The following is a 17081-nucleotide window of genomic DNA, read 5'->3' as shown; positions in this document are numbered from 1 at the left end:
GCACAACACTAGTCCACATGCAACCCTGCGCTTAGCAACACTAACGCCATGCTACCACCGAGCTGTCAAAAAATTTCTTTCCTTCTCTTTCTTTCCGGTTAGCGTCATGGTAAGAATCGACGAAGGTTTCTCCGGATCGGTTGAAAAATGTGAAAATTCAGCGGTCCAAAGGGCTCGAGATGAATTAAATCCAGTGGCCAAGCAAACGGGTCAGTGCGTTGATCGCGTGAAAAGTGAAAGCAGCAGTTAAGCGATGAATAACCATGGGAAATTCACCTTTCAAATAATTCACGTGGTGTACACCAACACAAGCAACGCGCTGGCCATGCAGCACCTGAAATCGAGCATTTTCAGCCTTTTATAATGGACTTCTCTCTGCTTGCAGCCTTTCGAGAGATTCGTACAAACTGGTCGCATTGCCAAGGCCTCCGCCGGTCCCCTGAAGGGGCGCCTGGTGGCCATTGTCGACGTCATTGACCAAAACCGAGTAAGTGCATCATTCCAGCGAGGAGTAGCAGCAACAAATTGCCAAGTGACAAGCTCTTGCACATGATGATAATTTGTCTTCTTGATAGGAAGTGCCAACTGACACATACATGAAGCTAGTTTAACCCTCTGAAAGCAAGCAAGCAAAAATCGCATTTGTTGCTGTACTACGTCTCTTACCATAAATGTGTATAGAGCATCCAAACTAATTACTGGCTTATCACTCTGCAGGTTCTGGTTGATGGTCCCCTGACTGGCGTGCCCCGTCAGGAATACAGATTGAACAATCTGCATCTGACCAAGTACCGCATCAAGTTCCCCTACACCGCGCCCACGCGCATCGTGCGCAAGGCCTGGACAGAGAGCGACCTGAAGGCCCAGTGGAAGGTCAGCCCCTGGTCCGTGAAGGCACAGAACATCTGCAAGGTATGTACACTGAGCACGAGGTGGAATCCGAGCTGTGGGAGACACCTACCTAGGCAGAGCAGAAAATCCTCACCAACATCTTATTTCGATAGAGTTGGTGTTTACCGCCTTGAACTGCACATGATGATAATTGAAAGTTCTTGATAGGAATTGCCGGCTGACACATATATGAAGCTAATTCTAGTTTATCTGACAACAATCTTAGCTAGTTGTTTTTGTAAACAATCAGAATAAGTCAAGTACTAATTCACAATTCATCTACTTTGCAGCGCTCCTCGTTGAACGACTACGACCGCTTCAAGCTGCGTTATGCCAAGCGCCAGCGCAACAAGCTGCTGACCATCGCCTTCAACACACTGAAGAAGCGCACCAAGGCTGACGGCACTCCCCGCGTCCTGAAGAAGGATCGTCGCGAGCGTCTGCGTGCCGAGAAGGCCAAGGGTGGCAAGAAGGCCGCGGCCAAGAAGTAAAAACACTACCTTTAACGAAAGTAACTGCTTGATGAACATCCACCACCATGGAGAAAATAAAAGAAAGTGTTATTTTTAGGAAAAACACACGCACACTGCCCCCTCTTTTTTTGGTTTAACGTTTTTTATTTGCTCTCAAGAAACAAAATGATCTTAACAGTCCAATCTTTAAAGCACAGTCTACCAAATAGATAACGACCAGGACCCCGCTCAAGTGGGGCACTTGCCGTAGATGGTCTTCCAGTTGTTGGGATGGTTGTAGCCCAGCAGGATGGGCAAGTGCAGGAACAGCGTGATATGTTCGCCTTGTATCGATGTGGACACCTTGACCCACTTCCGCAGCCACTCGATCATGGCCTCGCTGTTTAAGCCGTCCGGATTCAAGCCGCGCAGATAGCAGGAGTAGCGCAGAGCATCCGGTGTCAAGTTGTGAACTCCACCCTCGCGGGTTATGGCCTGGTCCATGTAGTGCACCAGGAAGGCGTGCTCGTGAAGGCGATGTCGCTTGAAGATGCTGCTGGGCAGTCCATGAAGGTTGACTAGGTTTTTCTGGAACGTATGAATTAGCGATAAGCCTAGGCTGCACAAAGTTGTCTGCATAAACGTACAACGTGCTTCCGCGACATTCCCAGCAAGGAGTAGGGTCCATCGGCAAATATGTCCTTAACATCGATGAGCATCTCAGGCGTGGGATGTGTGCCGCTGCCCAACTGGCCCAGGATATTAGCAAAGGCCGAGTGCTTGGGATGCGATGCCGTCGCTTTGAGCTTGGCCTGCAGGCAGCGAAAGACATCCTTGTTGTTGCCCAATCGCCGTTTCATGTAGTAACTCTGGAACTCGGAGCGCTGCTGTGGAGTCCAGAAGTGGGCAGTGAGAAAGGAGCGGGGGTAATAGAAGCTGGCAATAAACAATTCGATGTATTAAACTTTCCAGGAGTGTGTTAAGAGAGAAAGGCATATCTTACACCAGGGGAAAGAACGCATAGCCCACCATGGGAAGGGAGCAGCCAATCAGAGCCGGTGCCACCTTCATCATGTCCCTGGGCATCTGCATGTACAGCTCCAGCTCCTGGCGATTCAGGGCTCTGATTCCTTGTGGCGAATCATTGGCAATGCGGGCAATCTTCAGGAAACGCTTCATGTCGCCAAAGAAGTCCTTGACGCCATCGAAGAACACCCTGTACAGCTGCATAGCCTTGGGAAAGTTCTTTTCGAGCACTTTGTCATAGTTCTTGACATAGTTGAAATAACGGGTGAATATATAGTCCTGCATGTTGTCACGCATCTGATCCCGCTTCGATTTCAGTGTGTCCAGGTCCTTGCGCTTCTCGTCGTCGGGTTTCTTGGGCGGCGGTGGGCACGAGGAGCTGCTGGGCTGCATCTTCGGCTTTTCAATGGGCTTATTGGCATCCCAGCCCGTTTCGTAGATGACCTTACCCACGCTGGTTATCTCGGCAGCCACATTACGCTTGATTTGCGGTGGCGCCGCTGCTTCGGGCTTCGTTGCGTAGTTCCTGCTGCAGAAAGCTGTTTGCCTCTTATCGCTGGCGCTGGGTAATTGAATTTTAATGCTGATTGATAATCGGGGTCAACTACTCACCTGCTGCACAGGTGAAGCAGTCGCCGGCGATCCCGGGGCCAACAGTTGGCCGGAATCGAGCCGAAACGGGCCACGCGCAGCGCCAATGCCATGCTGGAACTGCAAGTGCCAGCCAGAAAGCAGGAAGAGGCGCGTTATTACGCAACCGCCGACTCCAATGCAGGAGTTGCCCACAAAAATAAAAAAATCAAGGAGCAATTACGATTTCCTCGATTTGAACAGCTGTTGTACTAGAGATGGCACGTTACAGAGCTGCTTCACGTTTAGCGAGTGCACGTACCACAGCTTAGCGAATGCGCAAACCTATGCATCTTAACGAAAGTTGTAGCCAAGCAAATACTGCTTTACCTTAACGAAGATGTGTTATCTGTCATGTTTGTAATTATTTTTAGCTTTGTTATTTGCTTAATTTTACCATTGTAGTGCAATACCTAATAGGGAGACTCTTAATTATAAATTACTAATGGTGGATTCTGAAAACGAAAACATGCTGGAATTTTAAATCTTTGGCGCCTTCCTCGAAGCAAGCAGTGCGCACTGCTTGGCGGGAGCCTTTCTCTCGGCTGGCTGCAGAAACTGCGCTGCTGCTGCGGGAGAGCAGAAAGTGAATTTCAGTCCACCCGGAGTCGTCTGTTGCGTCGGTTGCTCGAGTCCCTTCCGTTGGCCAGCAAACTCGCGGCGGTTGCTGGTGTGTTTGTTTTCGCCTCGTAGATGCTGTCTGCAATCGAGTAGCAAAAAAAAAAAAAGACATTGAAAGCAATAAAAACCAGAGGCCAGCGCGGCAACAAGGAGAGAAATTAAGCGTTAGAGCGGCAGGAAACAAACAAAACATAATCGTAACTAATCACCAGGCCACTTTTGGCCATTTTGTGGCATAAGCGGAAACGGAAATGTGCGTTAGTTGTTTGGCAGGTCGACAGGAGCGTTGAACGTGGGAGGTGGGCGGTGAAGGGGGAACATGGCCGGAAAAGGGGGCGACAAGACCTTCAGCGGGAAATTGTAAAACTTAGCGCGTGTCCAACTTGCTTGACTTTCCACTTGTGCTTTCCACAGCGCTGAGAAAAGCGGAAAAAAGGCGGACAAAGTTACCCGAAAGAAACTCTCTAATGTCTCTTTCTCTAAGCACGTGTGTGCGTGCGTGTGTGTGCGTGTCTGTGCGAGTGTGTGCGAGTGTGTATGTGAGCGCAACGGTGCGTATGTGTACGCGTGTTTTTTCCGCTTAGCTACTATGCGACTTATTTATCTGCCACAGGATATGGGATATATCGCACACACACATATATGTTATGTTTGTGTGTATATTTAGCCAGCTGGAAAAGCTACAGTTACACTATTGACACTGGTACCCATTTGTTTGTTCGCCCCCCTACTCGTAAAAATAGAACTAACCGAGCGCCATAAATACCACCGACAAAGTGCCTGCTGGCCGGGTTTAATTGAAAAAACGTCAATATTCCTTCAGGCAACCACCCGTTGAGTCCTTGTCCGCGTCCGCATCCGCTGCCGTCCGAAAAAGTCCTTGGCCAAACTCTGTCGAAGTTCAAGGTGCTGCCATGCTGCCATGTTGGCCATATTAAGTCAATTCCCACGCCTTGTTCGCTGGGATTACATAAAGTGCCAATCTTTGCAGCAGAATGCGTTATTTATGGAGACCCATCAATATGGATTCGGCGTTATTGAATTGCCCGGCTTTGAGTTGCACTTCATGAATATTTCAGCTTAATACATTTCCATTGTGCCGGACCGAAGGGAAAACAATTTCGTCGGATTACAGCAGAATCCATTTCCACAGATGATATCACTCTGCAAACTTGAATTTCAGCTAAGCACTTGCTTGGGGCCAGTTACCCATACGTATATGCACATTTGCAGCTGCGAGTCAGCCAAATAAACATATTATTTAAATTGGTTCACTCTAAAGCCAGATATTTGTGCTTAGAAAACCTGCAAGGTATTAAATAACTTAAATAACTGGTCTGAAATACTTCGTTCGAATCTTAAATCACCTTTGAGCCGCAAATCAAAAGATCTAGCATCAAGGACTGCTAAAGAAATAATTACCCCCCAAAGCATTCATTTTGTCTAAACGTGAGGACGTGTATCTATTTTCAATTACTTGGGCAAAACTGCATGTGGATGCAGCAAATTGCGGTCGGACATGTATAATTAAATTAGGTTTGGTCGCCAGCAGGGAATGTTCGACGCCATTAATTGCTAGAGACATCCAGCAAATCCGGCAATCAATATGGTCAACACAAAGCGTAAATTGTGGTAGCTGTCTAATAACCATTGTCGCTTTAAGGCCAACGCTGTAGTTTCGAAACTATGACAACAATTAGCATAAACGGCAAACAGGCAGTCACGTAAGTGGTGTATCGTACAGCAGGCAATTTGCTGCTCACTAAATGAAAGTTGTTTAGTCCTCCGCTTTGCCGCTGCCATAAAGTTAATCATACGCACCGTTGAACCGCAGCCAATTCCATTACATGGCTGCAATTTTCAGTGCCAAGAGCACGAGGCACACACACTCACCCCAGCTTGCAGGAAAACAAATACGTGCAGTGCAAAATACATAGTAGTTGCGCGCGAAAAATCGAGAATGGTCTTGGCTCGAGCGGGAAAATGTGTTGTAATAGTTTTGGGTTTATATTTAATCTGTTTTGTGTCCCCCTAATGCAAAGCGCATGTAAGTGCACGGCAAGAGGTGTGAAACTAACGTCGAGCTGATTTTTCCAAGCCCCTCAATTACTTACACTCTACTTTGGAATTTAATAGCACTGATTGTAGATACTTGAAAGGAGAAATCGTTTTCTTGGCCAGCTTTTGCTGGCAAATCCATTCAATTGACTGGCAAAGCTCGCCTGATTCGATTTGTCAAAATTATTAGCCGCAAACCCCATTGAAATTGGCTTTTCCTGTTCAATTGTGGGGGAAAAGTGCATCGTTGCCATTCCTTAATGCCCACAAGAAGGTGGCGACAATGGCAAACGACGCTGGCGAAAAATGCAAAGCACGCGAAAATGCGTTTAAAAGTGGGCACAGCTTGGGGAAAAACTATTCGTTTCCAGGGTGCAGAGTGTGGAAAGTGAATTGTGGGGGAAACCGGGCGACGGGGTCCTTGCCGCATATGCAAATTCACTCCTGAGCTTTGCCACACACAAACACAAACACACTCTCACTCTCACTCTCGCTTTGATACTAAGAACACAGCACAGGGAAAACAACAAGAACTGCAGTGAGTTGCGGTGAGTGTGAGTGACAGCCTGGCAGACACCTTGTCAATGTCTTGCGGCTACGAATAACCCCTGTCCGCTCGGATTCCCACACTCCGGCGACTCTGCCACGCGTTGCCGAGCAGTGCTAAGTGCACTGCAAGAAAGTACGGGCTACTAGGGCAGCGCCTGGCTGATCAACAGGCGGATGAAGCTTTGCACTTTACTCCGAAGGATTCATCTTCTTAGATGATGTTGTCTTAATGTTTAAATAATAATTTATTTGGAAATGCATTTCTCATTCGATGAGGTGCAGCAGCCTAGTATTTTTGTCTGTGCATTGAGAGCTCAAAGTAACACAAACAACAGCAACAATGACAACGACAACGAGCGAGGGGCAAGCCAAGTGGCAACAGCACAGCTGACTGACTACACATTTGCATACACTGAGGTGTTTTTCCTTTCTCTTTTCTTTTGCTTTGTAGGTGGCACAAGTTTAACACGGTTGCCGCCTTTGTTTTTGGGCCTTGAATGCGCCGCGGGTGTTGCTTTAATGAATGTGCCACGCTGATGCATTTCTTTGGCAAGAATGCGAGGCACAAAAAGCATTGCCTACTTTTGTGGGCCCCAGGGGGATGCAACTTGCAGCAAGTCGCACGAATAGGATTAGCTTGGCTACAGTTTGTGTGTCCGACATCGGCAATTAGGAATTCAAAATTCTTCTGCCTCCACGAAATTCGCTAATTTCACACTCGATTGCAAAGCCGAAATGTAATTACCCAAATTGCAATTACAGTGGCGAAAAGCGCTTAAATTAATAGGAAATCCTGGTAAATGCAATTAAAAACACATTAGGAGCAAATTCTGAATTCAATTAAATAGCATTCAAATTTTTTAGAACTAATACCGCACTTTCCCTAATTTTGGTAAATAGGCGCTTCGTTATGCCGTAAAAGTTAATTTAAAATGCAGATTATAACACGTTTAGCAAAACTTATTGGCCGGTAAAAAGTTCTGACAGCTGCCATGAACTTTATTTTCGAGTTAAATTATTAAGGAGCATCACTGAACAGAATAAAATCCAATTGAATGTCCTAATAGAAACGAACACGGAAACTTTTTAATTGCGGAGTAGTAAAATTAATTCCAACTGAAGTTTATCCCGTCAAGAGAAAAGTTTTAAAAGCGTCTTCAGACTTCTGAATAATGGAAAATCGTTTAAGCACGTTAAAGTTGCACAACTTTTTAAGTGAAATGGGCTAAAAGGGTAAATTCTCTATGAGCAATGAGTAGTAAATCAATTGCAAATTTAAATCTCTGAAATAATCCTTGAAAATGCACATTCAATTGAGTTGCACAACACAATTAAAACATTTCAACAACCATTTCAGCCGCAACTAATCCGTCGGCAGTACATTTTGCACAGCTTTCCCAAAATCGATGCCCTGCGGTTGTCCACCAGCAACTATAAACTATAAACTATAGCCACGCTATGTGCGGGCCCAGATTTGCGCAATGCATCCCAGATAACCAAGTCGGCCTGTTAATTATACATGCAGGCTGGAAATGTTGCCCAAATAGGGATCTCTGAAGAGCCAGTGTGTGGGGATATATTTGGATAGTCGAGGGTGCCCAAAGGAAGTGCTGTGCAAATGCAGTCAACACCAAGGGGCAAATAAAGGCTCAAGAAGTTAAGCCGGGCAGCTGAAGTATGTGCCATATAAAGCATTCCGGCAGACACTTAAAGTCAGCACCAGTGGCTTAGGCGGGATTTTTTGAAGGGGGTGCTTAGGCATCTTCGATTCCTGAATATTTCAGTGGGTAATCCATTTGAGGGCTCGACTTCTGCATAATTCGATTAGGCGTTTGATGTGGCACTTCACACGGCAAGTGGGTGAGCTCATTAAGCTCACTTAATATTAAAAAAACCGCATTAGTGTGGCTTACGAATATATCTCTGAACTATTTGCAAGGGCTGTGTGAGTGGCTTAAAACCCCCAGGACATTTCCCACATCTACACCCCTGCCCAAGATGGATGGATAGCATATGGCTCTAGTCTCCGTTTCGCCAACGATTTGCCGGCTCAATGCACACAGATTCGCACAAACGAGTCTTGAGATTGTTGCCATATCGAGGTGGTTTCACTCAAATTTGCTTACAAAGCTGCTGGTTAAGGGGCAAACTGTGGCTTTTTCGTGGCTGTGGTGCTCTTAGATGGTCTTAGCGTGCCGCTGGGCGCGGGAAATTGAATTAAGTTTTCATTTAGCAAATACTCGTAACTTGCAGCTGCCGCAGCATATACAAATTGCATTATTTATTGCACTTTGCAGAGGCGACCGCAATATAAACAATCATCACATAAATACGTAATCAACAAGCGGCCCCCAAAAAAACAGACAGAGACTCCTTGGCAGGCGGCCAGCGCCACGGACCACCACTCACCAGCCACCACCCACCAGCCACCAGACGGCGAAGGCACCACCCAACCACCCAACCACCGAGCCACCCACCACAGCATGTAAAGGCCTGTGGGCGGTGGGAGTGGCACACACAGACAGCAGTTCGGAGGCGACTTTGGCTAGGTGTGGATGAAGCGATGTGAAGGCACAACATTTTGCAATATTAAAGAACTGCAAAGGGAAGGAGCAGGAGAAGCAGCTGGTGGCCAGGTGGTGGAGGACCATAACCTGTTGCCGACGCGTCCACAAATAGAGCGGATTGGGTGAAAGCCTGTCTGGCTGGGTGAAAGGTGAAAGCCGAGCGCCGCCACAATGGCCGTAAATGTACTGGACTACGATCACTTCGCCATCAGCGCCATCGTGGTGGGCAGTCTGCAGCTGGTCTTCTTCCTGATCAACTCCGTGCTCCAAATGGACAAGCTGACGGACTTTGCCGGCGGCGTTAACTTCATCATCATCTCCCTGCTCACCTTCTTTCTTGGCCAAATTGATCGGCCTTCGAAGGTACGTAAAAATGATTTATTATGTAGTTGAAGTATATTAAGTTTAATATTTGTGGGGGCAACTAGATTTGGAAGTTTAATTGTTAAATTTAAAGTTTATTTTTTTTAAAGTTTATTGAGGCTATAGATTAGGAATTTCTTAAACTCTTTAATGAAACATTTTCACCTGATTCATTTGGGATAGCAAGCTATTCAGGATACCAAAAAACACGTATGAAACTTAAAATGTTAAAAGGGTATAAATAATGTGTATTGTGTACTGCTGCAATGCAATAATCTTAACTCCGTTTTGCGTAATAAATTATTAAACATCAAAAACATATTAAATTGGTAAAATTGCGTTATTTTCGCAATGTCAATAATAAATATCCCATGACTGCCATCCAATTTCGTTGGAAAAGAATGCTTTGAATTGCTTTATTTGAATAATTAAAAGTTCAATATATTTAACATCTGATGTGTGCATAATTTATTGCTATAGTTCAATTTTAAACAATGCATAATTTATGTGCCTTTTTTTGTATTTTGTTTAACAGCTCGTTGGTTTTCATCGTGCGTTACTTTTTTGTTAGCGAAATTAAATTCTGTGAACTTGAAGCGTGTCCATAAACAAGTCAGCCAACTGGGCGTAAATGGGCTGCAGTTGTGGGCGGTGGGCGTTGGGCGGTGGGTGGTGGTTTCGGCTGCTGACATTGAAAACTGAGTTTTGCATACGCACGCAGTCACAGACACAGACATAGACACAGATACAGACATCAACGCATACAGACGCAAACATCCATTGCCGACAAACAAAAGGTTACGCCCACCCGCCCATCGAGGCGCACATTTCAGCTGTTGTTCCTCGTTGTTCGTTTGTTGTTTCTGTTTTATTTGTAGTTGCTCTAGGTGGTCTCTGGTAGCTGGTAGCTGGTAACTGGTAGGTACTAGCTGGTGGTAGTAACTGGTGGATAGATGCAGCTGGCACATACACATACCCACACACACACACACACACATACACAGAGGTCTCCTTCTGGCTGAGCCTGACCTTGGCATCGTGAGGGTCCTCAATCTGTCTGTCGGCATGTCCTTCCGCCAACCCAGCACGCTGCCTAAGCAGCTAAGTAAGGCTATTTGCGGCCGAAAGCAGCTCGAAGCCGCTCAAAAGCGAAAGCCAAGCCGATTGAATACAGCCTCTGCCGAATGGCCCACAGATTGCCATTGATTAAGCCAAATTGATGGCCAATTTCGCAGTTTTCCCGCTCATTAGCACGGCAGTTAAGAGGCAAATTATGTTCACCTTAATTAGTGTCTGCAGGCAATTACGGAGTACCATATGCGTAGCACTGCCTATAAAGGAACAATATTTGAAACCATCGAAGCCATACATATGAAATATAATTTCTTATCTACAATGTAGTCAAGATTGAATGCACTTCACTTAAACAGATAAAAAGGATTTAATTATCAAGTTGAATTGAAATGGGAAATTATTTTGGTTTCAATTTTCAGTGTTCATTAAACGCAGTTATCTGCTTCATTATCCTGCTTATCTAGATTGTCTTACCCGTTACTCATAGCGTAAAAGGGTATGCTGGATTCGTTGAAAAGTATTAACAGGCAGAAGGAAGCGTTTCCGACCATATAAAGTATACGAGTATATATTCTTGATTAGGATCAATAGCCGAGTAGAACTGACCATGTCCGTCTGTCCGTCCGTATGAACACCTCGATCTCAGGAACTACAAAAGCTAGAATGTTGAGATTAAGCATGTTGCACGCCCACTCTAACGCCCACAAACCCACATTTAAATTTGTAAATGTCGAACGCGACTATAGCATTCTATCTTTTTTTTAAATTATTTTGATGTGATGATGTTGTAGAAATTCAAGCAATTAAGAAATGTTCCAAGGCTGAAGCTCAAAATTCCATAACTCAACTTATCTTAATCGGATTTTAAAGTGGCATACCTCTAAATGATTCTGGCGCAATTCTCTAAAAAACTGCATTCAAATTTAAAAATTTATTTTTTATTAATTTTTTTGTAATTTTTTTGATGTGATGTAGAAATTCAAGCAATTAAGAAATGTTCCAAGGCTGAAGTTGTAAACTCCATAACTCAACTTATCTTAATCGGATTTTGAAGTGGCATACCTCTAAATGTTTCTGGCGTAATTCTCTAAAAAACTGCATTCAAATATAAAAATTATTTTTTTTTCAAATTTGTTGTAAATTTTTTCATGTGATGATGTTAAAGAAATTCCAAAAAACTAAGAAATGCCCTAAGGCTGAAGTTCAAAACTCCATAACTCAACTTATCTTAATCGGATTTTGAAGTGGCATACCTCTAAATGTTTCTGGCGTAATTCTCTAAAAAACTGCATTCAAATTTAAAAAATTTGTAAATGTTAATTTTCTACCGATTTCTACCGATATTACAGAAAATGTTGAAATTTCTCGTTTGCACTTCCACCAGCTGAGTCACGGGTATCTGATAGTCGGGACACTCGAGTATATATCGACTAAAGCATTTTATCTTGTTTTCATATAATTTAATTGAGGCCTACTTTGCGAACATTATGGCTACTTGAAACGAGCTCAGTAGAGATAAATCTACAATATTAACAAAATATGATACGCTTGAGGGACCTCTTCATGAAACAAAGCCGTAAAAGCTGTTCGTTCGGCTTTCAGTTTTAAACGCCACCCGGATGTATCGATTTACTTTATGTCTATGGCCCATGAAAGCTGGTTAAGGTCTTTAAGCCATTACCCATGACAACAGATACAAATTGAGTAATGAATTCATTCTTATCTGTTGTTGGTCTTTGCTTTCCAAACACACGGGTGTGTGCAAAAATCAACACAATGCGCTGTTCTCTCGACCGCACACATTTATGTGCATTAAATTTGTCATCCCACACGCAAAATAAACATTGAGGCATTAATTCTCGCTCGGGCACTTGAGCTATAGTTTAATTAATTTTTGTTGCCACATTGGCTATCGATCGTAAATTAAAATTAAGTTGCCGCCCCCTGCTCAGACTCAGTTGGCAATGCAAAATTTATTGGAAGCCTTGTTGCGGAAGGAGCGGGTGGGGGAGGGGTTAGGGGAAAATGGCGGTCGCAGGACGTCGACCGGAAACGGAAGTGCTGCCGTTGCTTGTGGCCGTTGTTGCATGTACTGCACTATTGCACTATTGCGCTATGCCACTATGCCAGTATGCCACTATGCAGCTGTGCTGTGATGGCCATAAAAATGGTTTAGTGCCGCCTCATGCAGTCGTCCCGCCTGTGGATGGTTTATCGCCGTTCAGAGTCGCTTAATAAATCGAGCCATAAAATGCTTGAGCCCCATGGCTGGCAGGCAGCTCAATCAATCGACAAAATGGGCAATCAAGTCCGCCCTGCGATACGACAAACCCATTAAACTATCAACTGTTTGCCCTTCCATAATGCCACACAACCCAGTGACCTCGTCCTGCCAGTGACTTTGGCTACGGTTACGGTTACGGTTACGGTCATGAACCAGGCCGCCCATTCGCTGCCATTGACAAAGCAATTTAGCAATTTTTTTCTTTTTTTCTGCATTTTTCACGACGACGCTTGACGGCTCCTCCATGAGAAATGCATTTCGGATTCAGTGCGGCCGTCAATGGCGTTTATAAATATGCAAAGTGCAGTCGACTCATTTATTATTGAACCAACCAACCAGCAAACCCGGCTGGCCATGTCCATTTTTGGCCAGTGGAGAGGAGCACCAAACCACTGGTACTCGTGCGTGCTGCGCTTTATTTATGCAAAAATTTGCATGACCACCGAAAGTGGTTTTGTAAAATAAAATATCGCAGCAAGAAGTACAAGAACATTTGACTTTGAGCGGCAAACGCGAAAATTCGTGCAAATTGCCCGTTGGCCAATGAATTTTCCTACGCTTTAGAGGTGTGGGCACCAATGGCTGGATACCCTAGGTGAGCCCAATGCCCGTTGTTATTGTATTGTAGTGAGATACCGAAATAGTTACGAGTGTGCCCACCTGTCCAAGGATAACAACCCAGCCTTGAACTCTAACTTTCCCAGAGCCTCGCTCAATTGCCTCCCGAATATTTCGCATTCGTCTAAATGGCGGATAGTAAATGTTTATTGCCGGCGCAGATGATCCAAACACCAGTTTATTGCCCAGCAACACCTTTACTATTTTGGCCTACTTCTTAAGCTTTAAAAGCTTACTAATACAACGAAAATGGATAGTTTGTGAAAGGAATACTTAACTTTATTGAAAGTGAATACGTAAGATAAAGTCATAAATAGCATGGGTACCATGCATGGTCAGTGCCAAATTGTGTATTTTTGTAGGTATTTTAGTGGCATTTCGCACTTATTTAAGGTCCTGGTAGCTTAACTATAGTTATTAACTTTTGTTCCAGGCCTACGACAGTCGGCAGCTGATGGTCACGCTCTTCGTTTGCCTGTGGGGCGCGCGGCTGTCGGGATACCTACTATATCGCATCGTGAAGCTGGGCCGCGACAAGCAGTTCGAGGATACCCGCCGCAACATCATTCGCTACGCGGTCTTCTGGACCTTCCAGGTGAGTTCCGCTGACGGAGGGCGGAGGACGGAGGAGGGAGGAGGGAGGAGGGAGGACGATGGGTGGGCCACAGAAAAATCGGTTGCGTCAGCCACTTTTCAATTCGACGCTCAATGACAGAACCTTCAACTTGCAGGTGGAAAATCAATCAAACTGTCACTAATTGACACGCGCCCACAGGTTTTGAATATTTCATATTTCAGCACCTGTCGTCCGTTTGCGCTCGACATGGCTGGTGGAAATTGTAATCTCAATGTGGCCCAGAACCAGAGGCTCGGATCCAGACCCCAACTCATACCCATACCCATACCCATACCCAGACCGTCCAACAATTAAAGCGGCATTCTCTCCGGCAGAGTGACATGACACATGTGGGCGACACCAGCTAAACGTTAAGTGGATGGGTGGGTTGGGTAGGATTGGGTGGTTGCGGGTTGATGGCTGGTGGCTAAGTGGGCGGTTGGACGCCAAGTAGGCGGTTGGATGCCAAGTGGGCGGCTGGTGGTTGCAGTCCATGGCATTGCCATTGGCATTGGCGTGCTGCATGTGGCATGTCCTGCCATCGTTTTGTCTTCATTTATTTCCCATTTCACCCGAATTCCAATCACTTGTTGCCAGTTGAAATACTGACATTGCAATCGGAGCATAACTGCCGCAATGGAAATTCGCCTGGTGAATTTGCATGGCCACTTTGCCTATATAAATTCTGGATTGATCGAAAACCCAACTTAATAGGTTACATGAAACCTAGCAAATAAGGAATCAAATCGATTTAAATATAGCACTGTTATTGGAAACATAAAGTGATTATGAATTCATGTTCTTTTTTAGGCCGTTTGGGTGTATATTGTGTCACTGCCTGTAATAATAATAAATTCACCGCGCCACTCGCAGCCGCGCGCTCCAAAGACCATGACCACACTGGACTCCACGGGCACGGGCATGTTCATCGTTGGATTGCTGGCGGAGACCTACGCGGATCTGCAGAAGTTCTCCTTCCGCCAGGATCCGGCCAATCAGGGCAAGTTCTGCAATGATGGTGAGCTGGGAATAATATACTAACTAATATTATATAATTTACAATCGTTTTAATGGAAATTGAAAAGGACTGTGGAGCGTGTCGCGGCATCCCAACTACTTCGGCGAAGTGGTCATCTGGTGGGGCATCTTTGCCATATCGCTGAACGTGATCAGTGGCCACGAGTGGGTGGCGATTGCCTCCCCCATTTTCACCACGATGATCATCCTCTTCTTGTCGGGGATTCCCCTTCGAGAACGAAGTGCCGATGAGAAGTACAAAGAGTAAGTTCAAATATCACTCTACAACACACTTTTCAACGGATCTAGTATACCCTCGTACACTACAAGTAAGGGGTATTTAGTGATAATAGTTCATAAATAAATCGTAGAGCTGTCTATTATTGAAATGATTTATTATACTATCCTCGCTTTTTCCAGCCAACTGGAGTACCGGAAGTACAAAGCGTCCACCTCGCCGCTGATACCAGTGCCTCCCGCCGTCTACGTGGAGGTGCCCAGTGCCCTGAAGTTCATCCTGTGCTGCGAGTTCCCCATCTACGACTCGATGCGCATCCAGAAGGACCTCAGTCCCTACTCGCTCTCCATAGCCCGCTCCCACTCGCACATCTAGCAGTCAGTGGCCCACTCCAGCAGTGCGGCTGGGGTGGGTCAACTGAATGCCCATGGCCACTCGGTGGGTCACTCGCTGCACCGGGGTCAGTGCTATGGGGCCAATGGCGGCGATGCCGAGAGCCACCAGAACTGCGGCGGTAGCTGCCGGAACGTGCACGTCAAATCGAATCCGTACCAGTGCGAGGCGGGCTACGGACACTATCCGGTTTGCCACACGGACGACGACACGGATGATGGTATCATCTACATGGACCGCACCCACTTCTACCATGAACAGGAGGAGCAGCCGCACCTGGCCAAATCGGTGGCGGTGCCCAGTACGAAGTGCAGCTACCTGGCCGAGGAGGAGCTGGCCTCCGACTATGATGAGGATGTGCCCGCCATCGATCTCAGCAAGGCCACCAGTGTGGAGAGCTTCGGCACTCGTGTGCAGACGGAGCATGCCGTGAATGCCGATGGGTTACCCGTAACAGTGACCACGATTTTGTGATTGCCACTTTAAGATTTGGTCCCGATCAATGTGAGGCTCGCATTGGGTTTTTATATCGGTTGTACAACAGGGTGGAACTCCTTTGCTCGAGTTTTGTACCTTTGAAATGGTTAACTTTAAACTGCTATTGGTGGCATACAAATGTCCAGCCATTTCGTTTTAGCCGTGGCTACTGGGAAGTAATATTCTGCTATAAAGAGATCAAATTTATTTATTCGCAATTTGGTAATAGAAAAATATGATGGGCACAAATAAATCAAATTTAGAAACCTAATTTCGGTGTGTAAAGGACAAAGCTAGAAGGTGAAAGCCTCCACGATAAATGTTCTTGTAAATATAATGAATAGCCAAAAAAACGTTAAAAGTGCTAGATAAGAACTTCGTTCCACCCTCTTGTACAGAATGAAAGCCAGGCTTTAAAGTGCTGGCTTTGGAATGACTTTTTTTGAAGACGAATGCCAAAGTACCGCTGCGTACCAAGCATCTTGGATAACACTCTAGTCTCTATGCTACAGTTGCTCAAATAACTAATGTGCCTCTTATGTGCTCTGCGCACCCCTAGATTGTTGCACTCCTTCAAAGTTTACGCTAGTCTCTGTTGAATCCTCGTTGCCCCACCACCCCACTTGATGAATGAACTTCAACTATATAGACCTATACCTGTATCTATATCTATATCTGTATCTATTTCCCAACTGCATATTTTCGCATCGAACCGCGAACCGCAAACCGCGAACCACACCCCACCAAACGAAAGGAATCGAATCTGAAGCCATTTAAACTGAAACATATCCGAGGCAACGGCAACCCAACCAAAAGGTCGATTTACACACACAATAAGTACAAGAATTGTCGCAGTGAATTACGATAGAGGACGTTCGATAGCCATTGTTATTTTATATACCGGAATATATATATCTGCTCATGGTAGCTAAATCGAAAACCGAAATATACGTTACCACAAATGTTCTCCATAGGTGTACGTGTACGTGTACGTGTCTGTGTCTAGTTGGTGTCTCAAATGTTAAGCAGTATTATACCTAATGAACGAATTGTACCTAATGATTATGCTGAGTATGGAAACTAATAAACGAAAGCAAAGTAAATTTATTTTATTTTGCCTGGCCTTCTTCATGCAATCCGTATGGGCATCGTATCGTATGGAATATCGTATAGATGGCCCTGGGTCATCCGTCATCCGAATTTCGAA

At 45.3% G+C, this 17081-nt stretch overlaps 3 protein-coding genes across 4 annotated transcripts; 2 read left to right on the top strand and 1 right to left on the bottom strand.

The window, feature by feature from the left end:
* The first annotated feature begins 6 nt into the window (after positions 1–6).
* On the top strand, positions 7–1475 carry LOC6545861 (60S ribosomal protein L14). The gene is made up of 4 exons (XM_001971596.3): positions 7–109; positions 386–487; positions 718–912; positions 1182–1475. The coding sequence occupies exons 1-4, from the start codon at positions 107–109 to the stop codon at positions 1380–1382; spliced, it is 501 nt and encodes a 166-aa protein (XP_001971632.1). The 5' UTR covers positions 7–106; the 3' UTR covers positions 1383–1475.
* A 15-nt stretch (positions 1476–1490) lies between these two features.
* Positions 1491–3258, bottom strand: LOC6545737 (LETM1 domain-containing protein 1). Of its 2 annotated transcripts, none has more exons than XM_001971595.3 (4): positions 2982–3258; positions 2347–2931; positions 1991–2279; positions 1491–1931 (listed from the first exon to the last, which is right to left on the bottom strand). In XM_001971595.3, exons 1-4 carry the CDS (start codon positions 3071–3073, stop codon positions 1593–1595), a joined length of 1305 nt encoding a protein of 434 aa, XP_001971631.3. In that variant the 5' UTR covers positions 3074–3258; the 3' UTR covers positions 1491–1592. The 2 variants fall into 2 exon arrangements, with proteins under 2 accessions (XP_001971631.3, XP_026833482.1); XM_026977681.1 differs by having other exon boundaries at positions 2347–2925; positions 2982–3221.
* Positions 3259–7083: 3825 nt separating this feature from the next.
* Positions 7084–16986, top strand: LOC6545736. Its single transcript, XM_001971594.3, is given in 6 exon segments — positions 7084–7460; positions 8525–9157; positions 13567–13728; positions 14560–14767; positions 14835–15030; positions 15187–16986. Coding segments are annotated over 5 exon segments (1443 nt in total). The 5' UTR covers positions 7084–7460; positions 8525–8965; the 3' UTR covers positions 15872–16986.
* Positions 16987–17081: the final 95 nt, after the last annotated feature.

The sequence above is a fragment of the Drosophila erecta genome, unplaced genomic scaffold (genome assembly GCF_003286155.1).
Source record: "Drosophila erecta strain 14021-0224.00,06,07 unplaced genomic scaffold, DereRS2 tig00000021-arrow-pilon, whole genome shotgun sequence".
In the NCBI taxonomy this organism is placed as follows: Eukaryota; Metazoa; Arthropoda; class Insecta; order Diptera; family Drosophilidae; genus Drosophila; species Drosophila erecta.
The sequence above is the reverse complement of the archived record's forward strand: the minus strand, read 5'-3'. Positions and strand labels throughout refer to the sequence as shown.

Excerpts from the sequence above, each read along its gene's own strand:
- LOC6545737 (XM_001971595.3), bottom strand. The coding sequence starts at position 3,073 with ATGGCATTGGCGCTGCGCGTGGCCCGTTTCGGCTCGATTCCGGCCAAC. Across the intron at positions 2,280-2,346 it reads TATGCGTTCTTTCCCCTGGT|CTTCTATTACCCCCGCTCCT; the intron begins GTAAGATATGCC and ends GTTTATTGCCAG. Across the intron at positions 1,932-1,990 it reads GAATGTCGCGGAAGCACGTT|AAAAACCTAGTCAACCTTCA; the intron begins GTACGTTTATGC and ends CATACGTTCCAG.
- LOC6545861 (XM_001971596.3), top strand. Across the intron at positions 488-717 it reads ACGTCATTGACCAAAACCGA|GTTCTGGTTGATGGTCCCCT; the intron begins GTAAGTGCATCA and ends ATCACTCTGCAG. Across the intron at positions 913-1,181 it reads AGGCACAGAACATCTGCAAG|CGCTCCTCGTTGAACGACTA; the intron begins GTATGTACACTG and ends TCTACTTTGCAG.